The sequence below is a fragment of the Ursus americanus genome, chromosome 13, assembly GCF_024610735.1.
Source record: "Ursus americanus isolate L20-20 chromosome 13, mUrsAme1.1.p, whole genome shotgun sequence".
In the NCBI taxonomy this organism is placed as follows: domain Eukaryota; kingdom Metazoa; phylum Chordata; class Mammalia; order Carnivora; family Ursidae; genus Ursus; species Ursus americanus.
Window position 1 is genome coordinate 39,726,806 of NC_142139.1, and position 23,349 is coordinate 39,750,154.

The window sequence follows — 23,349 nt, forward strand, 5'->3', positions numbered from 1 at the left end:
CTACAAGGGTAAGAGTGTAGAAATGCTGTTCACCACAAGCCATACTTGTATGTCAGTATCAGATGGTGTGTTGTTTAGAGACTGAACCCAGGGCCTCAAATTCCTTCCAACTGTCTCTGAGGTTTTCTTCAGTTTCATAAAACAAGCACCCTTTCATAAATTCCTAAGAATACAAAAGATTTTGCCTTGGGTGTCTTATGACAAGATACCTGCACTGGGAGAACAGCTCCAATTCACTACCTAGTGCCATCAATAATCTTATGCTACTAACATTTAATTTATGGGTTCGACAGAGTATGGATATAGGTACATGATGATAGGGACAATCCATTATAAAATTAAACAGATTATGATACTATTGCTTGTTAATTCCTGTACCTGCAGAGTGCAATTTTTAGAAAAGAATAAAATGACCTAAAATAATTATTAAATTTTTATATGACGCCAATCTGGGTATTGGTGATTTTCTTTTCAAATACAATTAGCCGTCTTTTAACTGCAACACAAAATCCACTCTTGATAATGATAGCTAAAACATACATACAAACACTGGGCAGTGTGAGCCACATACCAGAAACTGGCTCTGGGGCAGCTATGTGTCATTTATGCAAACCAGACTTCCAGATATCTTGGGTTTGCCTGTCATCCACTATTCAAGATTTCTACACTACTCCACACCCAGACTCACTGACACATCTGAAATATGTCTGTCTGCATCATTCCTGGGTTAACCCTTGCACCCCAAGCAATTAAAAAACAGGTCTGAGAAACAGCGGACACTTTCAGTAATACGGAGATGAAGTACAGATCCAATTCTATTTTATCAGAAACCCGAGTACGGCGTTATAGGTTTTCTTCCCATGGAGCCATGGATGAAACATCTGCAGAGGCAGGTGCGTGAGATCAACCTCAGCCACTCTCTGGCTCAGCGTGCTCAGGTACAGACCTCTCTGGTCTACCCAGCTCTGGCCCAGAGAAAAAAGAATCAAAGGTAATGCTGACTGTCTTGGAGGATGAGAGACTGTAGAGTACTCCCGGAACACAACAAAAGCTACATTCAACAAACTTACAATCTACATTGAGGCACAAGAACAAACAATTTCTAATGCATACCACTGAGTACAAAAAATGCAGAAGAACCTTTGATATGTCATGAGAATTTTAAGAATCCACAAAATCTTTAACAAAAATATTTGCACAAATTCCCAGACCTCTCTCAAATAACAATTCCACCAAAATCTATGTATTTCCTGTGCACACCCGTATAGCATGAGTTAACTGCATTTTCAACTTTCACTACAGTTTAATCAACCACTTGGACTGTTGTACTTGCCTTACAGCAGGAATAAAAAATTCCAACATCAGCTGACACGAAAATTACTTGAACTTACAGGGTTTCTAGTGAATCATCAAATGGTGAATATTAAATACATAAATGCCCAGGAGCTACTAAAATATTGGACTATAAGGGAAGGTTTAGTTGTGACTAAGAAATCTTCAAGGCTCGCCAGAACAGATAGCATTTGGTTTGAGCATAACTTTAAGTTCGCAAAATTTGAAAAGTAAATATGGGAAGAAAGGCATCTAAGTTAAGGAGAACTATATACTACACAATAGTAGTGAAAGCACAAAGAAATACTACACAATAGTGGTGAAAGCACAAAGAACTGAGGGATAGTACTGAGTAATCCAGTTGTAGGTAGATCTCAGAGTGTGAGGAAAATATTCTGGGAGATGGTATTACAACATTAATTAAGGATCATTTGGAGCAATTCATGAATTTTATACGTTAGCATTTGTACTTTTCTGTAGGCAATGAAGAAAGGGTAGCCTGGTGGAATGGACTGGGGTGGAGGGCTGGAGGATAAAAGAAGAGAGACCACTAACAACAGTGTAAACCAGGTGGAAAGCTTGATGTAAGGACAGAGTAGGAGGAAATGAAAGTGGGAGGGCTGAGGGGACACAGACAGGACAGGGAATGGGCAGTATGTGTTGAGGGAGGAAGCGGGAGTAATGATATGGTGCATGGTATATGCTACCAATAACTGAGGTTAGGAACAAAGCAAGATGAGACAATGGGCAGGAATATATCATGTTTAGGATAACATCCACTACTTAGTACTATCAATAATCTTATGCTACTAACATTTATGAGTTCAACAGAGTATGGAGACAGGTTTGAGGCTAAAGTGAAAAATCATATGTAGATGTTTACTTGACTCATTCAAGATGGCTGGTTACATCCACCTCCTCTCCCTATAAATTGAAATGACAATAAAAAATTAAAACCTGAATAGGACCATAACAACACTGAAACAAAACAAGAATGAGAGTAATCAATGACTCAACATCCTAAGAAATTTGAAACCAATATCAAAGACATCAGAGGTTAAACATGAGTTCTCTCTAGCAAGCTCCTTCTGAGTCCAAGAATGAAAACTGGCCCCATGGACAGCCATGAGGGTAGTTAATTAGAGCTCTATTCAGATCACCAGATCCAGGTCCTCAGCACTGTTCAGCCTGTTCCAGAACCAATTACACCCAGAAGACAGTCAAGGCTTCCCTTTTGAGCTAAAAGCAGAAAACTGCTACCCATAAAAAGTTAGTGATCTGCCTAGGGAGAGTCCCTGTGGAGGACCAGCGACTTGAGAGGGAAAGAGAGTACAGTTTAGGGTAATTTAGGATTTCAAAATAACTTCAGACCCAGAAGTTGTTGGGAGATAGAGGAGACAGGTCCTACAGGTGAAATACAGTGAACCACTCCATTTCTAGATACATTTCACCCCTAGAATAACAACTTCCTTAACTTGGCAATTTTAAGGGTCTGAGCTTATCTTCCAACTCCCTTACAGGAAAACCCACCAACACCACTGACACAATTATGTCCTTCAGAGGAAAACATTTCTGGAGAAAAGCCAATTTAGCCTTTTATTCACAAACATGTACCTACAACTAATGCTAAGCAAACATCTAAGGAAAAATCAATGATATAAGAGGGAAAGACCAAAATGAATGATGAATTCTAGATCAAAAAGAAAGAGAATTTAGAGAATAGAAGAGAATATTTAAAATATTCTAACCGAGGAGCGCCTGGGTGGCTCAGTTGGATAAGCGTCTGACTCTTAGTTTCGGCTCAGGTCATGATCTCAGCTCAGGGAGGTGAAATCCAGCCCTGTAGCAGGCTCCGCACTCAGCAGGGAGTCTGCTTGAGATTCTCTTCCTCTGCCCCTTCCCCACCCCAAATAAATAAATCTTTAAAAAGAAAGAAAAGAGAAGAGAAGAGAGGAAGAAAAGAAAAGAAAAAATATTTCTGAATTTCATATACTGGCCTGCCAACCTGATCTATGCCAAACTGAAAAGTAATGGTAATAATCAGAGGTGCATTTCCATTCTCTGTGCCATGTGCATCCACTAACTGTCACAGCCCTGCAATTATTCCCATTTTAAAATGTGGAGCCTGAAGTTCCCCGAGGTTAAGTAACCGGCCCAGGGTCACAAGACTAACCAACAAGGGCAGATCTGGAACTACAACTCAGCTCGATCTGACTCCAATCCCACGCCCAAGATGGCTTTTCACAACAGCACATTCTTGATGTGCCTTTTTAAATAAACAGAGAAAGAAAACGAAAACATCACATCTCCATTAACAAGTCAGAATTTTGTTTGTTAAAAGGAAAAAGTGCAATGGAATATAAAGGAGAAGGTATATTTAGAAGGATAGGTTTTATATGACTTTATATGGTTTTTAATGCCCTTGGGTGACAGCTGATAGAATTTCCCTAAGACATAAAGCCTCCAGTATGAGGACTTCAATAATAAAGGGGGCTGTATTTAACTAGGACTATAAGATTCTTAATCCCTAAATACGATATGTGGGAAATAAAAAAGATAAATGATCTTCCAATAAAAAGCTGTAAGAAAGTCTCCCAGGTACAGACAGATTTGGCATTGACAGTACAACTAACAAACCTGTAGGAATCATGAGGGAAAACAAAATAAGCAGAAAGTTTCTCAACAATAATTCCAATAATTCCAATAATTGGAATATTATTCCAATAATAATAGTAACAGACACTGATAATTCTAGGAATACTGACTATTAGACAAACTATAAAAAGATTCAGAGAGAACAGAATACCCCAAACGTCTCTTCCACTTTCCCAGAAACAGACAGCATTGTAAAAAGGAAAGGACTCTCCCTGGTTATTTCTCCTTAATCTTTATGATGCTAATCAACTAAGTGCAAATAAACGTGCAATCAAGAATTTGCACACTTCCTGAGTAATTCCTGTCCAAATACTTGTAAGAAAAACCATTTTGTATCTAAATTAAGAGCATACTCTGTTATGATCAAATTTAAAAGTATAATAAATAGTAAGTAAAAAGGTGAGACTTTATACTATATAAGGAAAAAATAAACTGGAGAAAGGGAAAAGGAAAAATGAAAAAAGCAAAAAGCAATGTCTTGTTTCTATTTCCCTCCATGAATACCATTATGATGTGGGAGCCAAACTGTATGAACTGATGTCACAGACCCTCAAAACCAACATGGCGGTAAATAAAGTGATTTCTGTCTCTAGTAAGGATGTCACTGACAACAGGAAGTTCTCAACTGTTTTAGGCATTCATATTATGTTGCCTAATGGCAGAAATTAAGTCATAAAAGGACAAGAGATTAACAAACGGCAATCATTAGTGTTATTATTTTGAAAGACTGAAACAAAGCATGAGACATCAGATCTGTCCCATATGTTTCCAAAGTTATTCCCTAAGTCAACGCACGACAACTGTTGGGAGAAAAGCCGAACATTCAAAAATTCTGAAGTTGTTATTCTTTTTCTGAGCACTGACTGATGTCGTCTGAGAATGGGTGCTAAAAAGGAGACAGACGATAAACAGATTTTCTGATACTTGCTAGAGCAAGAACCAAACAGGGAGCACATCTCCAGGTATGTCCTCTTCAAGGAGTGAGAAACTCAACGGATTTTCAAGACTCGTTCTGGAACCGAATTTCCAAGGTGTTACATATACTTCTTGAAGGCAGTAGCAGGCATTGACTGGTAGGGAGGCTCAATGGGTTTTGTGGGTTAGTATTTCACTAACATTGCTATTTTATTATAATATTATTATGCTATTTTGTTATAATAGCTTTTGGCTCCTGAACTTAATAACTAGGAAACAAAAGCTGATTTGACCTTTAATGGTCTAGAGTAAACAAGACACAGACATCTTACCAAGACGCCACAGAGTCTTCACATCTCTGAAAAAAAACTGCTGAAGGGTTTTCTTTAGTTCAAAGACATGCTAACACATGAGTCTGGGGGAACTACACCTTTAGATTTTAGAAAAATCAGGGTCAAAACCTTGACAGCATGTAGAAGGAAAGCTCAACATCCAAGTTAGCCTAAGGAAAATAGAATTTGCAACAAAGTCAGGAAAGGAAGATGCGAATATCTGATTCTACATCGTTCCTTTCAATTTGAGGATCACAGGAATGGCTTTTTCTCAGAATTATCTTTAAAAAAAAAAAAGATTAAAAGTGAGATTTAAACATAAATCCAGTGCTTATTTTTAAAGGGCTTGACAGGGGCACCTGGGTGGCACAGCGGTTAAATGTCTGCCTTCGGCTCAGGGCGTGATCCCGGCGTTATGGGATCGAGCCCCACATCAGGCTCCTATGCTATGAGCCTGCTTCTTCCTCTCCCACTTCCCCTGCTTGTGTTCCCTCTCTCGCTGGCTGTCTCTATCTCTGTCAAATAAATAAATAAAATCTTTTTTAAAAATAAATAAATAAATAAAGGGCTTGACAATACCATGCTATGGTCAGAGACCGTAAGAGAGACATGTCAGGTGAAATGTACATTCTGGGAAAGCAGAAGATGCAAATGGACATCAGAACCATGGTAGCCTCTCAAGTTTTGCCATTCAATTTAAAATAATTAATTTGTACAGAAAAAGTGTCTCCAATGTTGCATTGAAATGTTAACCAAGTATCAATAGGTGTGGCTGTCTCTAAAACACAGCCATAGCAAAACTGACAGGTTAAATGGGAGCAATCTCTACTGTATAGAATTCAAATGTATATAAAAATAATTAAATTGCGGGGCACCTGGGTGGCTAGTCAGTTAGGCATCTGCCTTGGGCGCGGGTCATGATCTCAGGGTCCTGGGATCCAGCCCCAAGTAGGGCTCCCTGCTCAGTGAAGAACCTGCTTCTCCCTCTGCCTCTACCCCTCCCCCCAACTCATGCTCGGCGTGCTCTCTCACTCTCTCTCAAATAAATAAATAAAATCTTTTAAAAGGAAAAGAATAATTAAATTGCTAAGCAGTTTTATCACTACTGACCTTTCTGACTTAGTCTTCGAACTGATTAGTATATTAATATTAATTTGTTCAAGTCTTGAATAAATAGTGTAACAAGACACAGTCCCCTATTAATTTGCTTTTTAGGGGAAAAGAAAGAGGATATCGCCATTTGGTAAGATTTCAAGTGAATGCTTTAATTCAAGAAAAGGGAATCCTCCCTTAGCAGTGTCAAGTCTTCACAGGAGAACAAATCCGGGACACAGATGGGTTATTTCCACCTTCCCAGCTTTTAGTGGTGACTGCACCCAGAGCCCTTTTAGATTTTCTTGAGGCAGACATACCCATTTCCTGTAAAAGATCAAAAAAGTTCCCAGTTTGCTCTAGCTGAAAAGTCATCTAAATTCAAATTCAATTGGCTGGATTTGCACTGGCCCAACTGGGCTTATGAGTCTTTTCATTGGGACTTGACCCATTCTCACTTCCCAAAGAATTTAAAAACCGGCATGAATTTAACTGAAGAAGGAACAATAAAGAGAAAGACTGGAAAGATATACAACTTTATAACCATCTTGAAGACAGAGAAACAAAGGCTGAAAATAGTTTTTCCCTAGCGGCATTTGTTTTGGGTAGATTATTTTTTAAAAATATTTTACTTACTTGAAAGAGAGAGAGAGAGTGAGCATGAGTTGGGGGGGGGGAGTGCAGCGGCAAAGGGAAAGGGAGAAGCAGACTGGGAGCCTGAGGTGGGACTCGATCCCAGGAACCTGAGATCATGACCTGAGCCAAAGATGCTTAACCAACTGAGCCCCCCCAGTGCCCCCATAGACTGTTTTTTAACTGATGTTTTTAGGAAAATTTCTCCATCAGATTAAGTAGCTTGAAGCAAAGTTACAAGAGGAAAATATCCTAACATGATGTAAAATTTGAATGTGAAAAGCAAATCCCAACTCCAGGTATTCATCTAAGGAACACAGGCAATATTTTATTTCTCAGAGTTTCAGGTGCTTTGTGGTAACATTTTGAACTAAGTTTCTGTTCTATGCTCTCAATATCTGAAGGCTATAAAGTGCTAACATTCTATTTTTGGCTTATCAAATTACCTAAGATTTTCTTTTCGATGATGATGTTCAATACTGGTTAAGCAGTGTAGAGAGACCCTCTTACCTACCATCTGCAGGAATGGGTATGATCGTTCTGGAGAGCTATTTGGGACTTTAAAGTTTATAGCTTTTCCTCCAAAATTCTACTTCTAAAAATCTGTTTTCAGGAATAGAAAAGTGAGGGAAATACCCATATGAAGGTATTTATCGCACTATCCTTTACAATACCAAGTCCTAATAGTCCAAAATAGAGAAATGACCAAATGTTGACATATTTATAAAATTTTTTATAAAATGTGTAGTTATCCTACTCAACATTTATTGTCATGAACTTACCTAAAGTGCTTTATTCACTCAGCCTTCATATGAACTCAACGAAGGAAATTCTCTTATTTACTGACGGAGCAAGAAGGGATGGTACTGGGATTCCAAGCCAGTCTAGCTCCAGAGCCCAAACTATTCTGCTGTTGTGTGTGATAGTTCTCCAAAGTGATACTGCATTATAATTTCTCTTCCAAAGATTTTTGCTTCACTATTCACACCCAAAATTGATCTCTGGTTTTCTTTTAGGAAACATATATTTTCCTTGTTTCAATATCAATGTTATTTTCCCTTCATAAAAAGGAATTCGGAAATTTTCCTTCATTTTTTACGTTCTGAAACAGTTGAAAATAGCACTGGGGTGATCTGTTTCTTAAAGGTGTGGCTGAATTTCCTTGTAAACTTGAAGGAGAGAAAAGGGAGGGTAGCTCTTTAAGAACGTTCTCTATTTCATCAATAGTAACTGTTCTTTTAGATTTCCTATGTCTTCTGGGGTCAGCTACGGTCACGTATTTCCCATCTCATTTTTTTTTAAAAATCAATATTTTTATTGACATATTTACATGCCATAAACTTGACCTGTTTGTAGTGTACAATTCAATGATTTTTAGTAAATTTGCAGATTTGTGCAATGATCATCACAATCATTTTAAAACATTACCATCACCCTGAAAAGATGCCTTATGCCCACTTGGAATCAATCCCTGCAGCTATCTTCAGCCCCTCCAACCTATCTTAATTGTACAAGTCTGTAACCTTAATGCATATATGAACAGATGCATTCATTTTATATGGATTTAATAAAACAGAGCCAAATCTTGGATATATTGCATGTAACATGACTATATTAAATTATTTACTTTTTTTTTTTTTTTAAAGATTTTATTTATTTATGTGACAGAGAGACAGCCAGCGAGAGAGGGAACACAGCAGGGGCAGTGGGAGAGGAAGCAGCAGGCTCCCAGCGGAGGAGCCCGATGTGGGACTGGATCCTGGAACGCTGGGATCATGCCCTGAGCCGAAGGCAGACGCTTAACGACTGCGCTACCCAGGCGCCCCTAAATTATTTACTTCTAAGAAATCAATGTGGTGCTATGTAAAAGTGGTATCATTTTCTTATAGCTCATTAAAGTTACCTGGTATTTACGGAAAAAACAGACACTATGATTGTTCTTATTTTCCCGTGTTCAGTACTGAGACTGCCATAAACATGTATCCTTAAATCCCCCAAGGGCAGCCAAGAGATACTAAAGTATGATCACAATAACCACCCTACCTCCAGACATATCAGAAATTGCCATGTTTCTTTACTTCACATTTCCTAACTATAAGATAGTTTTAAATGATTTTCTTTTTCTAATTTCATTTTTTGATTTTTCCTCATGAAAGTATGGAAAAAATCTAGCTATTTCTGAACTGCACAAAGTGTTTTTCCCGTAATGTTCAGGACTTGAGTGCTGAGAATTAAGCCCAGCTGACTAGACGTCCGGCCAATATATTTTTAATTAGCACTGAAAAGAGATTTCTCTCATTAGGAAGCATTAGTGTCATCTGATTTCTGATCCTCGCTTCGAAGTTCTCCCCATATAATAGGGAACATTAAGTATAAGATTAAACTTAATTTAACAAGAAAATCTCTTTACATGTTCAAACATGCAATAATCCAGTCAGTAGCAAATCTAGATCTAAGATTAGAAAAAATTGCTCTGAGCATTGAAACTTTCTTCCAGCGATAAAGGTCAACAGAAAACAGACTCTTAAGAGAAGCAGAAATAGCACTGACTTTGGAACTATAAACATGGGTTCAAACCCATCTCCTCCTTCTTCTTCCCTTTTTCTCGCCCCCCCCCCCCACCACGCCTTACAAAAACAAAATGAAATAAAACAACAACAACAAAAACAACAACAACGAGACAAATCACAAGCTAAAGACTTCAGTGGAAACACAGTCCCAGGACTTTCTTAAAGTGAATTGTGTGTGTGTGTGTATCTTTAACTCAGGAACCAAAGTAAATTAAGTTGCTTCCCTGTCAATTTAATATCCTTGTTGGCCATCTGTTACTTTTCCATCATCTTCTCCTCAAAGACATAAAGTGAGCCTCAAAAACATTTAAGTGGGTATTGCAAGATTGTTCTGAGTTTTAAACAGATGTGTACTTACGTGAAAGCCCAACTATAAAGCACTCAAGGGTATGTAATTATTGTGCTGACAAGTACAAACTCACAGTAAAGCCATCCAAAACATACATACACTCTTGCATATTTTCAGTCTGTACATAAACTTTGTCCTAGGTATGGACTCATCATATCCATAACATTTAAAAATATTTTCTTAAATAAAAAGAATTTTACTTAGCTCTTCTAAGTTTCATACCTAAAACTTGTTTTCAAATGTTTCCCTAAAAAATTATCAGACAGTTATCAAGGTATCAATAATAAATACCTTTTAACTGGAGAAAGATCACAAATATAAAATTCTACACAGAAGAAGCATGAGAAAATGAAAAGGCAGTACTAAATCTATACTGTTACATCTTAAAAATGAACTATTACAGGTCTCTCCCTCAAAAAAGGCCAAAATTTCAAGATCTGAAAACCTGATCAAATAGAATAAATAAAACTTCATACAAAATTTCTTTCCAGTGTAATCACCATAAACTCAGAATTAAACTCAGATAAAATCTGGAATCAATGATTCATAAGAGTTTACCAGAGAACTTGAAATCTTTATAAACTTGCTGTAAAAAATATATATATGAAAACATTTTCAAGGACATCAGAGAAATCAAGTCTGCTCTTTTATTATGATGGCTTACATTACTCTACAGCCTTGCTTCTGATCACTTTCCTGTTTTTAGTTAAGGCCCTCTTTGTTTTAGCTTTATCTTAGAATTTGGAGAAGCATTAATATTCCATCCCCTACAAAGGAATAAGAATGAAATACCTTATTTTTCTTATTCCCCAATTTCAGTTATTCCCTCCAAATTAGTACAGTATTGTTTCATGAAAAATGCTTTCTCCTAATAGTCCAATCAGATGAGGTACTATGGAGGGTAAGTATGAATGAGGAGGTGGGAAAGGGGATGCTCTCTCAATCACTATAACTCGGTACCATCTTTGTGGAGGACAATTCGGCAACAGAGATCAGACTTCAAACACTAGGTCTTTTCTTTAGTAATTCCAGGTAAGAGCAATTCACATCAAAGCAAGTGCAGAAGTACCAAGAATATAGATATTCTTTAGCATATTCTACAGCATAATTTATAACAGCAAAAACCAAAAACTAAGTTTCCATCAATATGGACATGATTTTAACATTATGCTACACTTCTGTATTGTGTAATGTTATGTTGCTGTGCTAAAAACAAGTCCTCAGCTCAGTATGTGTTGGTATGGAAGGACTCCAGGGAGAAAGGTAAGCAGCGTGCAGAATACTTCCACCTTTTCTGTGATTTATTCACACACACCACACACACACACACACACACAATGTACATACAGAACCCACACAAATATACATGCATAGGCAGAAAAAGAAGGAAAAGACATCTGGAGTGATGCTCAAAAAACAACCCAAGAGGTGGTAGAAGTGAAGAGGGTGTGGAAGGAATCTTTCTATTTTACTCCGTATCTTCATTTCTCTGTTCAAATTTTTTCAGTAATTGTAAAGAAAAAAAACCACTATATATTATACCTAGCATGCAGCAGAAGAGGGAGCCAGACCTAGCAATATTTTAATAGTAACTATTCACTCTAGATTTCTTTCCATCTGCCAGCCTGGAGAAAAAGGGCATTAGGCTCTGGTCACAGGTGCACCAGACCTAACGCAAAGTCTCCCATGACGGTTTTGTGAACCAAACAGAAACCTGTGGCTGAAGAAAACAGCAGTTTAGCTGAATCGCCAGCTGAAGATGAGTCAACAAAGATGGCGACCGAGGGATGCATCCCAGCCTCGAGTTTCAGTGGCCCTCCAGCCTGGGGTCTCAGTGTTCAGATCTGTACTCCGAAAGACCCAGAGAACAGTGAAAGAAAGGAGAGCCATGGGCCTCCGCGTGCTCCTGATAAGTCTCCCCGGCATCCAGGGCCTCTCCAGCATACTCTACCATCAGGACTAAATGATCTATCACCCGACCTCACATGCTACCTCCGCGAACTTCCCTGGCCTTGTTATCACCCATAACTGCACCTTCTCCATGACCTCAACTGTAAGCATCTCACCTTCCCAGCACACTTACTAGCTTTCCTGCACTTCTTAGAGCAAGAACACCAATTCCAATCATTTTCAACTCCATCAGGATTTATAATCCGGTGATTTTTGCTTTGCTTTACCCTCTATAGTCCCCTCATTCCTTACTTCCCACCTTTCCAGCTCCAGTTCATGATTTCTCATTATAATCACTCCCTTGCCTGTCCCCCTCATCGTACCCACTTCAGAGAACCTCACCCTGGTGACAGCCACCACTCTGTACTCTCTCTATGCCTCCACCCATGTTGCTGAACACTGCCTGTGAACAACACAACTCTGCAATTTCACTTCAAATTCAAGTGAACGCTTTCTCCTGCCCAGCAGTGACACTAATATTTCTCTGCTCCATTCAGCTCCCACACTCGTACATCACTAGTTCACTCTTTCTTCTTCATACATGACTAGTTCACTCCTTCTTCTTAAGTCCTCAATACTTCCCCTCCCATCCTCACTCTCAATAGATGATTTTATTCCACTGAGGAAATGGAAACAATGAGCAGAAACTTCTACCACCACATCTCCTACCAACTGGCATCTGTAGTCACATACTTACTTTTCTTCCTGTTGTCCAAAAGACCTGTCTGTGCTCCAATCTAGGCATCCTCATGCCCCAACCAATGCCTTACGTTCAGTCCCCTCTTGTCTGCTCAAGAACACTTCAGCAATTCTCCCACTTTCTCTCCTGCCTTAATTTCTCCCTCTTCTAGATAATTCTATTAGCACACAAACATGAAATAATTTCTCCCATCCTACAACAAGAACAAAAAACTGCACCACCCAGGTTCTTCTGCCAACTGTTTCTCAAGTTCCCTCTCTTTTTTTTTTTCCAAGGATTTTATTTATTTGTCAGAGAGAGAGAGCAAGCACAAGCAGAAGGAGAAGCAGGCAGAGGGAGAAGCAAGCTCCTCGCTGAGCAAGGAGCCCGATGCAGGACTCGATCCCAGGACCCTGATGTCCCGAGCTGAAGGCAGACACTTAGCTGACTGAGCCACCTAGGCATCCCAGTTTCTCAATTTCTCTTAACAGTAAAACAACTTTTAAAGATTGCCTTATTTGTTGTCTCCAATTATTCCCCTTTCTCTCTTGAATCTCTTGGTTTGCAACCACCTTGGGAGCTTCCCAGGTGTAATTTGAAACAAAGGGTAGGGAGAGACCAAAGGAAGAAGCAGGTCACTCCAGACTGGTAGGTGGCAGGTTTAGTAAGGAAGGGAATTTACATGAGGCTTGTCCTGGGCAGCCACCAAGATAAGTAGATTCCATACCCACATGCCAAATCTTAAAACTATATGGAGGCCTTCACTGGGCTAGTCACATATACTGTCTGGATGGTCTCAACACCACATCACTATCTCGAGGATATGTCTCTGGAAAGCCTCTAGAGTATTAAAGGCAAACAGAACCCACATTCCAAGGCCAGGGGCCGGGGGCGGGGGGGGGAGGTAAGGAGCCTCTGCATGTCCAGGTCCAGCTCATGGGTCAACTGATAGTCATGTCCACTCGGTAACCTCCTTCAAAAGAATCCATTCCATGATACAAATCCAATGGCCAGTTCCTCACTGTCTGCAGCATTTGGCAGCCAATCACTTCTTCCTCCTTGAAACATTTTCTTCACTTGGCTTCCAGAAGACTACTATCAATTTTCTTTTTTTTTTTTAATAATAATATTTTTTATTATATTATGTTAGTCACCATACAGTACATCCCTGGTTTCTGATGTAAAGTTCGATGATTCGTTAGTTGCGTATAACACCCAGTGCACCATGCAATACTTGCCCTCCTTACCACCCACCACCAGTCTATCCCATTCCCCCACCCCCCTCCCCTCTGAAGCCCTCAGTTTGTTTCTCAGAGTCCATAGTCTCTCATGCTTCATTCCCCTTCTGATTACCCCCCCTTTCTTTATCCCTTTCTTCCCCTACCGATCTTCCTAGTTCTTATGTTCCATAGATGAGAGAAACCATATGATAATTGTCTTTCTCTGCCTGACTTATTTCACTTAGCATTATCTCCTCCAGTGCCATCCATGTTGCAGCCAATGTTGAGAACTCGTTCTTTCTGATAGCTGAGTAATATTCCATTGTATATATGGACCACAACTTCTTAATCCAGTCATCTGTTGAAGGGCATCTCAGTTCCTTCCACGATTTAGCTATTGTGGACAATGCTGCTATGAACATTGGGGTGCATATGGCCCTTCTCTTCACTATGTCTGTATCTTTGGGGTAGATACCCAGTAGTGCAATGGCTGGATTATAGGGTAGCTCAATTTTTAACTTAGCCATCAGGGAAATTCAAATCAAAACCACACTAAGATACCACCTTACGCCAGTTAGAATGGCAAAAATTGACAAGGCAAGAAACAACAATTGTTGGAGAGGATGTGGAGAAAGGGGATCCCTCCTACATTGTTGGTGGGAATGCAAGTTGGTACAGCCACTCTGGAAAACAGTGTGGAGGTCCCTTAAAAAGTTACTATCAGTTTTCTAACTCCTGCTATCCTCTCAAGTATCCTATTGGTTCCTGTTTATCTCATCTAAACACTGGCGTGGTCAATCCTAAAACTCACAGTGGGCTCTATTTCTACTCATTCCCCAGGTGACCTTATCTCATTTCACGGCTTTGAACACTCTGACATGCTGGTGAAACCCTAATCTAGCCCTTCGGTTTGTTGCAACCTCCTGATTCCACATTCATATACTCAACAGCCTACTAGACATTTCTAGTCTATCTACCAAGACCCACCCACCTACCAAGCATCTTAAACTTAACATGCCCATAAATGAATTTGTCTCCCCCCAAAAACCTGCTCCTCTTACAGTGTGCTCCATCTTAGTAAGTGGCTATACCATACTTCCAGGGGCCCAGGCCAAAAACATATGGGTCATTATAGATTCATCTCTTTCTCTCACACCCACATCCAATTTATCGGCAAGTCTCATTAGCTCTACCTTCAAAATGCAACCAGAATCTACCACTTTTTTTTTAAAGATTTTATTTATTAAAGATTTTATTTATTTGACAGAGCGAGAGAGAGAGAGAGAGAGAGAGATCACAAATAAGGGGGAGCAGAAGAGGGAGAAGCAGGCTCCCTGCCGAGGAGGGAGTCCGATGTGGGGCTCGATCCCAGAACCCTGGGATCACAACCTGAGCTGAAGGCAGATGCTTAAGTAACTGAGACACCCAGGGGCCCCCAGAATCTACCACTTCTTACCACTTCTGCCCTCACAGCTCTGGTCCAAAGCCATCATTACGTCCTGCGCAAATTATTCCATTTTCTAACTGGTTTCCCTGCTTCTACCCCTGACCATTCTCAACCTAGTAGTCACTGTGATCCATTTAAAACTTTAAGTCAGACCAAAATCTTCCCATTCTACCAAGAATAAAAGCCAAAGTCCTCACAGTAGCCCATGAGGACCTACATGGTCTGGCTCATTCCCTGTCTGACCTCATTTCCCATTGCTGGCACCCCTCACTCACTCTGCTCTAGCTTTAGTGTTTCTCAAATGTCCAAATACACCCATGCCTCGGGGGCTTTGCACTGCCATCATTTGTGCCTCAACCCCTCTTCCCTCAGGTAACCACTGGCTCAATGTCTCTCTTTCCTCCAATACCTACTCAGAAATTACCTCAGTGATGTCTTCCCTGACCACCATATTTAGAAGTCACGACCCACCATGGCATTCCTTTCCTGTTCTATTTTTCTCCAAAGCACCTGTCGTGACCTAAAACTAGACCAGAAGCTCCATGAGGACAGAGGCTTTTCCTATGTTGTTGCTCCTCTTATTCTAGAACAATGTCTGGCATGGGCAATGAAAAAATGATTACTGAATAAATAAACAATGTCTCGTGGACTTGGGAGGCTGCGGTAGCGTGGAGGGAAAGATTACTACACAAGGAGTCAGGAGATCTGGATCTGAATCTGATTACAGTAGTCCCCCCTTATCCGCAGTTTTGCTTTCCACAGTTTCAGTTACCCCTGGTCGACTGTGGTCCAGAAGCAGCAAGTATCATCAGAAGGTCCGTACTAGCCTCACACAGTAGGTCACAATGCCTACATCACTCACCTCACTTTACCTAATCACATAGGCATTTTATCATCTCACAGCATCATAAGAAGAAGGTGGGTATAGTACAGTAAGATATTCTGAGAAAGACAGGCCACATTCACATAACCTTTATTATAGCATAGTGTTATAACTGTTCTATTTACCATTAGGTACTGTGGGTAATCTCCTACTGTGCCTACCTTACAAACTAAACTTTATCCTAGGGATGCATGCATAGGAAAAAACAGTACATATAGGGTTTGATACTATCTGTGGTTTCAGGCCTCCACTGGGGGTCTCAGAATACATCCCCCAGGGATAAGGAAGGGGGATACTACAGTAGACTAGGAAATAGAAGCAATTCCCAGCTTTGCTAGGGTACAATAATACAACTAGTTCAATCATTTAACCACCATGGTCCTCAGTTTCCTGATCTACAAAACAGAAATGAAAACCCTCACAATCACGGTGTGGAGGAAAATGTTATGCAAATGTAAAATACTGTCAAGCTTCTGTAACTGATCACATGCTAAACTCTTCGGAAATCAATTTCATACTTCTAGACAAAAGTTTATTCTCTTTGTAAACTAGAAGGACAACCTGAATTATAACAAAGACTTTAAACTGCCCTTCTCAGGGTGCCTGGGTGGCTCAGTCGTTAAGCATCTGCCTTCGGCTCAGGTCATGATCCCAGGATCCTGGGATGGAGCCCCGCATCGGGCTCTTCACTCAGGAGGAAGCCTGCTTCTCCCTCTCCCACTCCCCCGCTTGTGTTCCCTCTCTGTCTCTCTCTGTCAAATACATAAATAAAATCCTAGAAATAAATAAACTGTCCTTCTCTCTTTAGAGTTTGTAATTTGTCTACATTACTAATTACACACATTAGTACCTTAATACTGGTATCTAACTTCTGGGCATTATGGCTAAACTAATTTTTGCTTTCTATCCATTTCACCCAGGGCCAGGCACTGAAGGACCAGACTTCAGAAGTATGTCTGGAAGACCCCAGGGGGAGCCGGGGAACTGAGGTGCCCCCTGCTGTCCAGGGAGAGGTGTCTGGGGCTTCTGGATGGGGGAGGGGCGGACTTTATCCATTCCCTTCTAACAGGGGAGATGAGAGTTCATAAGCTGAGATCTTTCCTACTTTTATTTGGTTCTGGAATTGTCCTCCCCACCTGCCTACCTGCAGCCCATAACCAAACAAAGCTGAGACAGGCTCTCATAGAGGCAGAAATACAAACTGCGTTCCTTAGTCAAGAAAATAAAATGTCGAAAAAATGTCAAGACAGTCTGAAGGGTGTCTAGAAAATACAGACCTCACCAAAGCACAGCTGGAAAAACTGGCACTTGAAAGAGGAAAGAGGCATCTTCTCTAAATTCTACTTTTGATTCAAGTTATGTAACAAGAAACATAAATACTTCATTTAAGTTAGTTTAGTTCTTCACAGAAATGCCTTAATCATGACTCAAAATGATGGCATTAGCATGTATTAAGGGAATATAAAAACCAAGGCGTGTTTCTCAGTTCTCTAGAAAACTTGTTACATTAACCCCTGCACTTTTTATAATATTATAACAAACTCACTGAATTTATTGCCAAGGGGGAAAAAGTTACCTCCTGACTCGAGTTTGCTTATGCTTATCAGTATGCTTCAGATGATGTGAGCTATGCAGCTCATCCTTTTTTTCTTTTCTGCTTTGGTCTCCAGAAAGTTTCAAGTTAAATTAATTCTTGACTTTAATAATCTCATTCTTGATTTTTAGAAGCATAATCTCCCCCCACTCCCCTTTTCTGTAGGCCTTCTAATCCCACTCATTTTTACTGCACCCATGATGTTCTCCTATGCCAAGCACCAGCTCTGGAATTAAAGAGTCTAAATAATGGTGTCATTGTCATCATCATCATCATCATCATGGTTTTAAAAATAGCAACCAACATCTGCTCAGCACTTGCCTCATGTGCCTTATCCAAGTTCCTTCAGATTTCAGAGTCCCCTACTCCCTTTTTTTAATGAACAGGAGATCAATTATTAACAAAAACCTCCTGTTATTTCCTTATTCCACTCCTCTCCAACTAGATTGCCAACACCTTGAAGGCAGGCAGCCCGCCCCTGTAATTCATGATTCTTTATAGATTCTGCCACATTTAGCACAATACCTTGCACATGATGAAGATCCAGTAAGTATTTGCTGACTTAGGAAAGCAAAGGACAAATTACAACAAGTAGAGACTAACACAAAAAGGGGAAAAGAACAAAACAGAAAATACTGGTCAGCTAACTAACCGGCTTATTTCCTCTTCTTCATTTTCTCTTATCAATTCTGCAACTGGTCAAGAGGCCAAGGACTTAGGGCACAGCCCTTTGGGATCCAAGCTAAGGGATCTGCCCCAGGTTGGTTCACCTCTGGCCAGGGGGTAATGCCATGAGAGCGACTAGGGCAAGTCCCTGAGATGTGGCAGGCTGGACAGAGGGAGGACTGTGAGCCTGGTCTTGCCCCACACCAGGATCACTGCACTGACTGAGCCCAGCTCCTTCCAGTGCCCACCCCCAATTTGCCCCTCTTCCTATTGGCAGAATCCCAGACATCCTGCACTCCGGCACAGCAGGGGGCGCCTAAAGCCCCAGCTCCTCCCCTCTGGGTCCTGAAGCTACACTTTTGAAGTCTGGTCCCTTCAGTGCCTGGCCCCTGTGAAAACCAAAGGAGAGGCGGGGTGAAGCGGACGAATCCATCCAGGAGAAGCTGGTCTTGCCCCCCTTCTCCAGCTGCTCCCCAGCTGGCCTCTTCCTGAGAGCCTGAGGCCAGAAAGAAGGAAGTGCTGATTCTGAGGAAAAAGACATGGGCCCTGCTGGTTTTATCTTCCTGCTCCCTCTTCTGCTGGGGATCTCAGGTGTGTTCCTGGGGTGAGGAGAGTCCTAGGCGGGGGTAAGGACTCCAGCCCAGGAGAAGCTGCACAGGGCATGGGCTGTGGCTCTCCTAAGGCAACAAGAATTCATCACGGGTGTCTCCCACATACTCCCTTTCTCTCCCTAGGTACCAATGAGGAGGAACCAGAGAATCTCCTAAAGTCAAGTAAGAGGCCCCAGCCAGGGCAGCATGACTGGGTGGACTGAGGGAAGGGAATTTGTGCCAAGTTGAAGACACGATACCAGTCTGGGAAAGCAGCACGGAGGGGTGGGGGCAGAGGGGTGGGTTTCTGGGCAGATCTCCCATGCCTTTCTCTTCTTTGTCGGCAGTCTGTGGGCGGCCCGCAGTCTCATCTGGCATTGCCTCAGGCAGGGAGGCCAACGTGGGCCAGTGGCCCTGGCAGGTCAGCATCCGCCAGGGCTTGCTTCACACCTGTGCAGCCACCCTCATCTCACAGCAGTGGGTGTTGACAGTGGCAAGCTGCTTCTGGTGAGTGCTGGCCCTGCTTCGGGGACACCCGCCAGGGGACTCGGGTGACTGGAGCTCCAGGGCTAAGGTCAGACAGGAGTTTACCCTGCACTGCTCCATACAGTACACTGTGCCTTAGACGTGGGTCCAAATGTTTCCTGCCCTAGTTCTCAGTTCAATGCAACTACTCTTAAGATTTCATCTTCATATTTGACAGTCACCCTGACTGAAATGAATGCCTGAAAACAGTTATTCCCTGTCCTCCCAACTCAGTCTCTACCCAAGGAGATATTCCCCGGGGAGGGACCCTCCCTTTCCAGAATGCCACATCTTCACACCACTCTGGATGCACGATCTTGGGCCCTCTTTACTTTCCCCAGGGACCTCATCCTCTCCTATGGTTTAAAAATGTCATATACTTGCTGATAACACCCACATTTACATCACTAGCCCCAAACTCTAGTCCTGCTGCATTTCCATTTGGAAGTCTCACTGGTACCTCAAAGGTCACATCAGCAAAACAGAGCTACAATTTCATACCACCATCATCCCCAAACCGACTTCTTTCTTCCCTATCTCATTCAACAACATAACCAGTTGCTCAGGCCATACTCAGAAATGTAACTCCCCCCACTCTCCCTCACCCTCCATATCTACTGCATATACTAATTCTGTCAGTTTTACTTCCAAAGTATACTTTGACTAAGCATAGCTGTCCCCAGACTACTACAGTAGTATAATAGGTTTTGCTACTTGATTCATGTACATAACAAAGTGATTTTTCAAAAAGTCAGAGGCAAGATCATGTCAGTCCCTCCTTCAAATCCTTCAGTGGCTGCACAGGCAACTTAGAATAAAACCCAGATGCTCTACTGTGACCTATAAGCTACAGATCACCAGGTATCTGCTCATTTTTCCAACCTCATCTCATTCTACTCCAGGTTTATTTCAATTCCTAGAAACTGCCAAGTTCTTTCTCACCCTCCAGGCCTCTGCACAGTCTACCCCCTCTGTCTGAAATGCTATTCCTGATACTCTTACCTTTTGGGACTCTCTTCAATGAGACCTTTCGTGACTGCCCAATCTAAAGACTCTTCCCCTATCCTTTACTAACTTAAAATCCTGTTTTCTTCATAGTATTTATCACAGTTTAAAATGCTGTAGTTAAATTGTCTGTTGTTTGTTTGCCTTCATTCCCTCCCTTCCTCACTCCCCTTTCTCTCACATACACTCGAGGTGCAGACAAGGATGTGCGTGCACGCACACAATCCTATGAGGGCCAGATCTCACGTCTAAGTCTCCTTTGTACTCTCAGAAAAATGCTGAATACTTAGTGAAGGAACAAATGCTTAAGAAGAGTCAGAGGAAAAATGCAACCTCTAGAACGACGGGCTCTGCTGTGACACCCCACTCTGCTTCTCTTCTCAGGTCTAAGGACACCAGAAAATACAGTGTGTTGGTGGGGTCACTTCAGGTCTCTGGTCGCCTGGGCTCCAAAACGACGCTAATCCCTGTGTCCAGGATTATCCCCTACCCTCACTTCCAGGGAAACACAACTAGTGCCATCGCTCTGGCAAAACTGGCCTACCCCGTCTCTTTCACCCCTGTTGTCCTGCCCATCTGCCTCCCCACATCTGCAGTCCAGCTCAAGAACTCAACCTCCTGCTGGGTGACTGGATGGAGCTATTCTGGAATACACCAACGTGAGGATAAGTAGATTTTCTGAGCCCTCTTGCCTCAACTGACATTCTCTCCCCCTACGCTCTACCCCGGCCCTAGCCCCAGATATATTGCACTCTCCAGGCAATTAATGAGATGCCGCAGACTTCAAATTCTCCTTGACCCTATTACCTCCCCTTAGCTTTCATACCTCTGCTGTAATCTCTTTTGCTTATTGGTATCTGTTTTTGCTCTTGTTCAGCAATAGCGCTAAGACCTTGAAGGTGAGAAGGACAAGACAATGAGCTTAGGGAGAAGGTAGCTCTCAGTGTGAGATGATGTAATGGAGCTCTCCCTCTGCACCTGGGTAGTGCGTGTGGTTAGATGGAGAGGTGAAGGCAGGCATGAAGATGTATTCAAAAAGGTCAGGCTGCTCAGCAAGTCTCAAGTCAGAAGAGGAGAGGAGAGTTTCATGCCTGAATCAACAGTCTTCATTTTTCAGAGTATGTGAGATCTACCTCTTCATACTCTATGGAATATAACAATATATTCCAAGGCTAAATGAGGTAATTCTGTGTCATTCATTGTTTTGGGTTTTCCTGAATCACAAGATTTTCTGTTATTTGTGGCATCTGAGTGGGAGCAAATGCCTTCAGCCCTGTTCAGACCCAGAGAACTCCACCCTTAGGCTATTTCCCCGAACTGGAAAGCAGAGTGCCGCCTGATATGGAGGCAGAATATTTAATATCAGAGCTGAAATCCCTGAAACCCAGAGGCATGAAATCTGTATCCCCAGCTGAAAGTTGCTTCCCAATTTTTAAAGACAGCTCTGATTCTTTTTGATCTCACAGATATGAAGCCATCTTATATCCTGAAGGAGCTAGAAGTGCCCCTTACTGATCTCCAGACATGCAGTGACTACTACCAGAAAGCAGACTTGCATGGAATCAAGCCCATCATCAGTGAAGCCATGATCTGCTCCAAAATCCCAGTGTGGCAGATGGATCAGTGTATAGTAAGAATCCATCCTGTAGGCACCTTCCAGAACCCTCCCCTTTCCCATGTGCTAATTCCATGTATCACAGCTTCAGAATCCCTGGGTGAATCCAGCAGTGCCTGGACAGGCCCTAACTCCACAGTTCTTCACTAAATGACTGGGAGAGTTACTGTCTTTGCCCTGTGCATGGCCTAGTCATTTCTTCTCTCCCCAGGGCAGCAGAGGAGATCCCCTGACGTGTAGAGTGGAGGATTTCTGGGTCCTGGCAGGAGTGGTCAGCTGGGAATCAAACTGCACCCGAACCAATGAGCCTGGAATATATACAAACATCAGTTTCTACAAATCTTGGATTGAGAAGTCAGCCATTTCACAGACTGACTTTTCTGCTGTCCTCAGTCTGGACTTCTCTGGGCTCCTCCCTGTAATGCTTCTACCTCTTATTTTCCTGGGGCTACCCTAACTGGCTGAGGTTAGTATGACCAGATAAGTGACAGGAATGAGAAGAAAAAGGGGAAATTCTAGAAGTTGATGGCTTTTGTTTTTGTTTTTTAAATAGGCTCCATGCTCTGTGTGGAGCCCAATGACCCTGAGTCAAGACCTGAGCTGAGATCAAGTCGGTATGCACCAGGTGCTCCTAGAAGTTGATGGTCTTGATGAGAGATTTTGAAGACTCAGCACGGCAGATGTAGTTCTGCTACTTCTGGCTAGTCAGTAAGCCTAATCTGTTTGTTGCCTTATATCCAAGTCAACCTGGAAAGCAAGAGCCCCCGGGTTAATAAAGTTTGGTTGATTCCATCTGTTATTTCTTATATTCATTCTTTTCATGAAACTGGAGACAAGAGCCTGGGGAAATCCAAAAGCACAGAACTTTAGGGCTGAAAAAGATCTGGAAATCACCTGGCCCAACCAATCCCACATTCTACAAATGAAGAAACTGGAGTCCAGAGAGGTTAGTAAGTTTGCCCTTGCTGAATTCCAGATGAAAACCATCCAATATGGGCCTAGACTGGGTTCTGAAGAAAAAGCAAGGACTCAAAAGATTAGGTGTCAGTGGAAGCACAGCAGGAAAGAGGAGCCGAGGGCAGTGTATTAGTTATTCCTGTACAACAAATCACCCCAAAACTTAACAGCCATAAAAACTCAAACACTGATAATCTCACAGCTTCTGGGGTCAGTAATCAGGGGAGGCTTAGCCAGGTAGTTCTGGCTCAGAGGTTTTCATGGGGCTGCTGCTCTATCAGCTGCAGTCATCTCAAAGTTCAACTAGAAAAGGAGCTGCTGTCAAGCTCATTCATAGGTC

General features: G+C 41.8%; 2 protein-coding genes across 3 annotated transcripts in view; one reads left to right on the forward strand and one right to left on the reverse strand.

Annotated features, from left to right (window-relative positions):
* SH3D19 (SH3 domain containing 19) overlaps positions 1-23,349 on the reverse strand; it is a 168,494-nt gene that overhangs the window by 95,237 nt on the left and 49,908 nt on the right. The gene's annotated exons all lie outside the window — the stretch shown is intronic.
* LOC148109080 (serine protease 27-like) lies at positions 18,857-22,509 on the forward strand. The gene is made up of 6 exons (XM_087866506.1): positions 18,857-18,908; positions 19,052-19,090; positions 19,255-19,414; positions 20,822-21,096; positions 21,904-22,067; positions 22,264-22,509. Exons 1-6 carry the CDS (start codon positions 18,857-18,859, stop codon positions 22,507-22,509), a joined length of 936 nt encoding a protein of 311 aa, XP_087722632.1.

Bases quoted from the DNA above. Each gene is read 5' to 3' on its own strand.
- LOC148109080 (XM_087866506.1), top strand. From the start codon at position 18,857: ATGGGCCCTGCTGGTTTTATCTTCCTGCTCCCTCTTCTGCTGGGGATC. The intron at 18,909-19,051 runs GTGTGTTCCTGG...TTCTCTCCCTAG, and splicing joins TCTTCTGCTGGGGATCTCAG to GTACCAATGAGGAGGAACCA. The intron at 19,091-19,254 runs GTAAGAGGCCCC...CTTTGTCGGCAG, and splicing joins AGAGAATCTCCTAAAGTCAA to TCTGTGGGCGGCCCGCAGTC.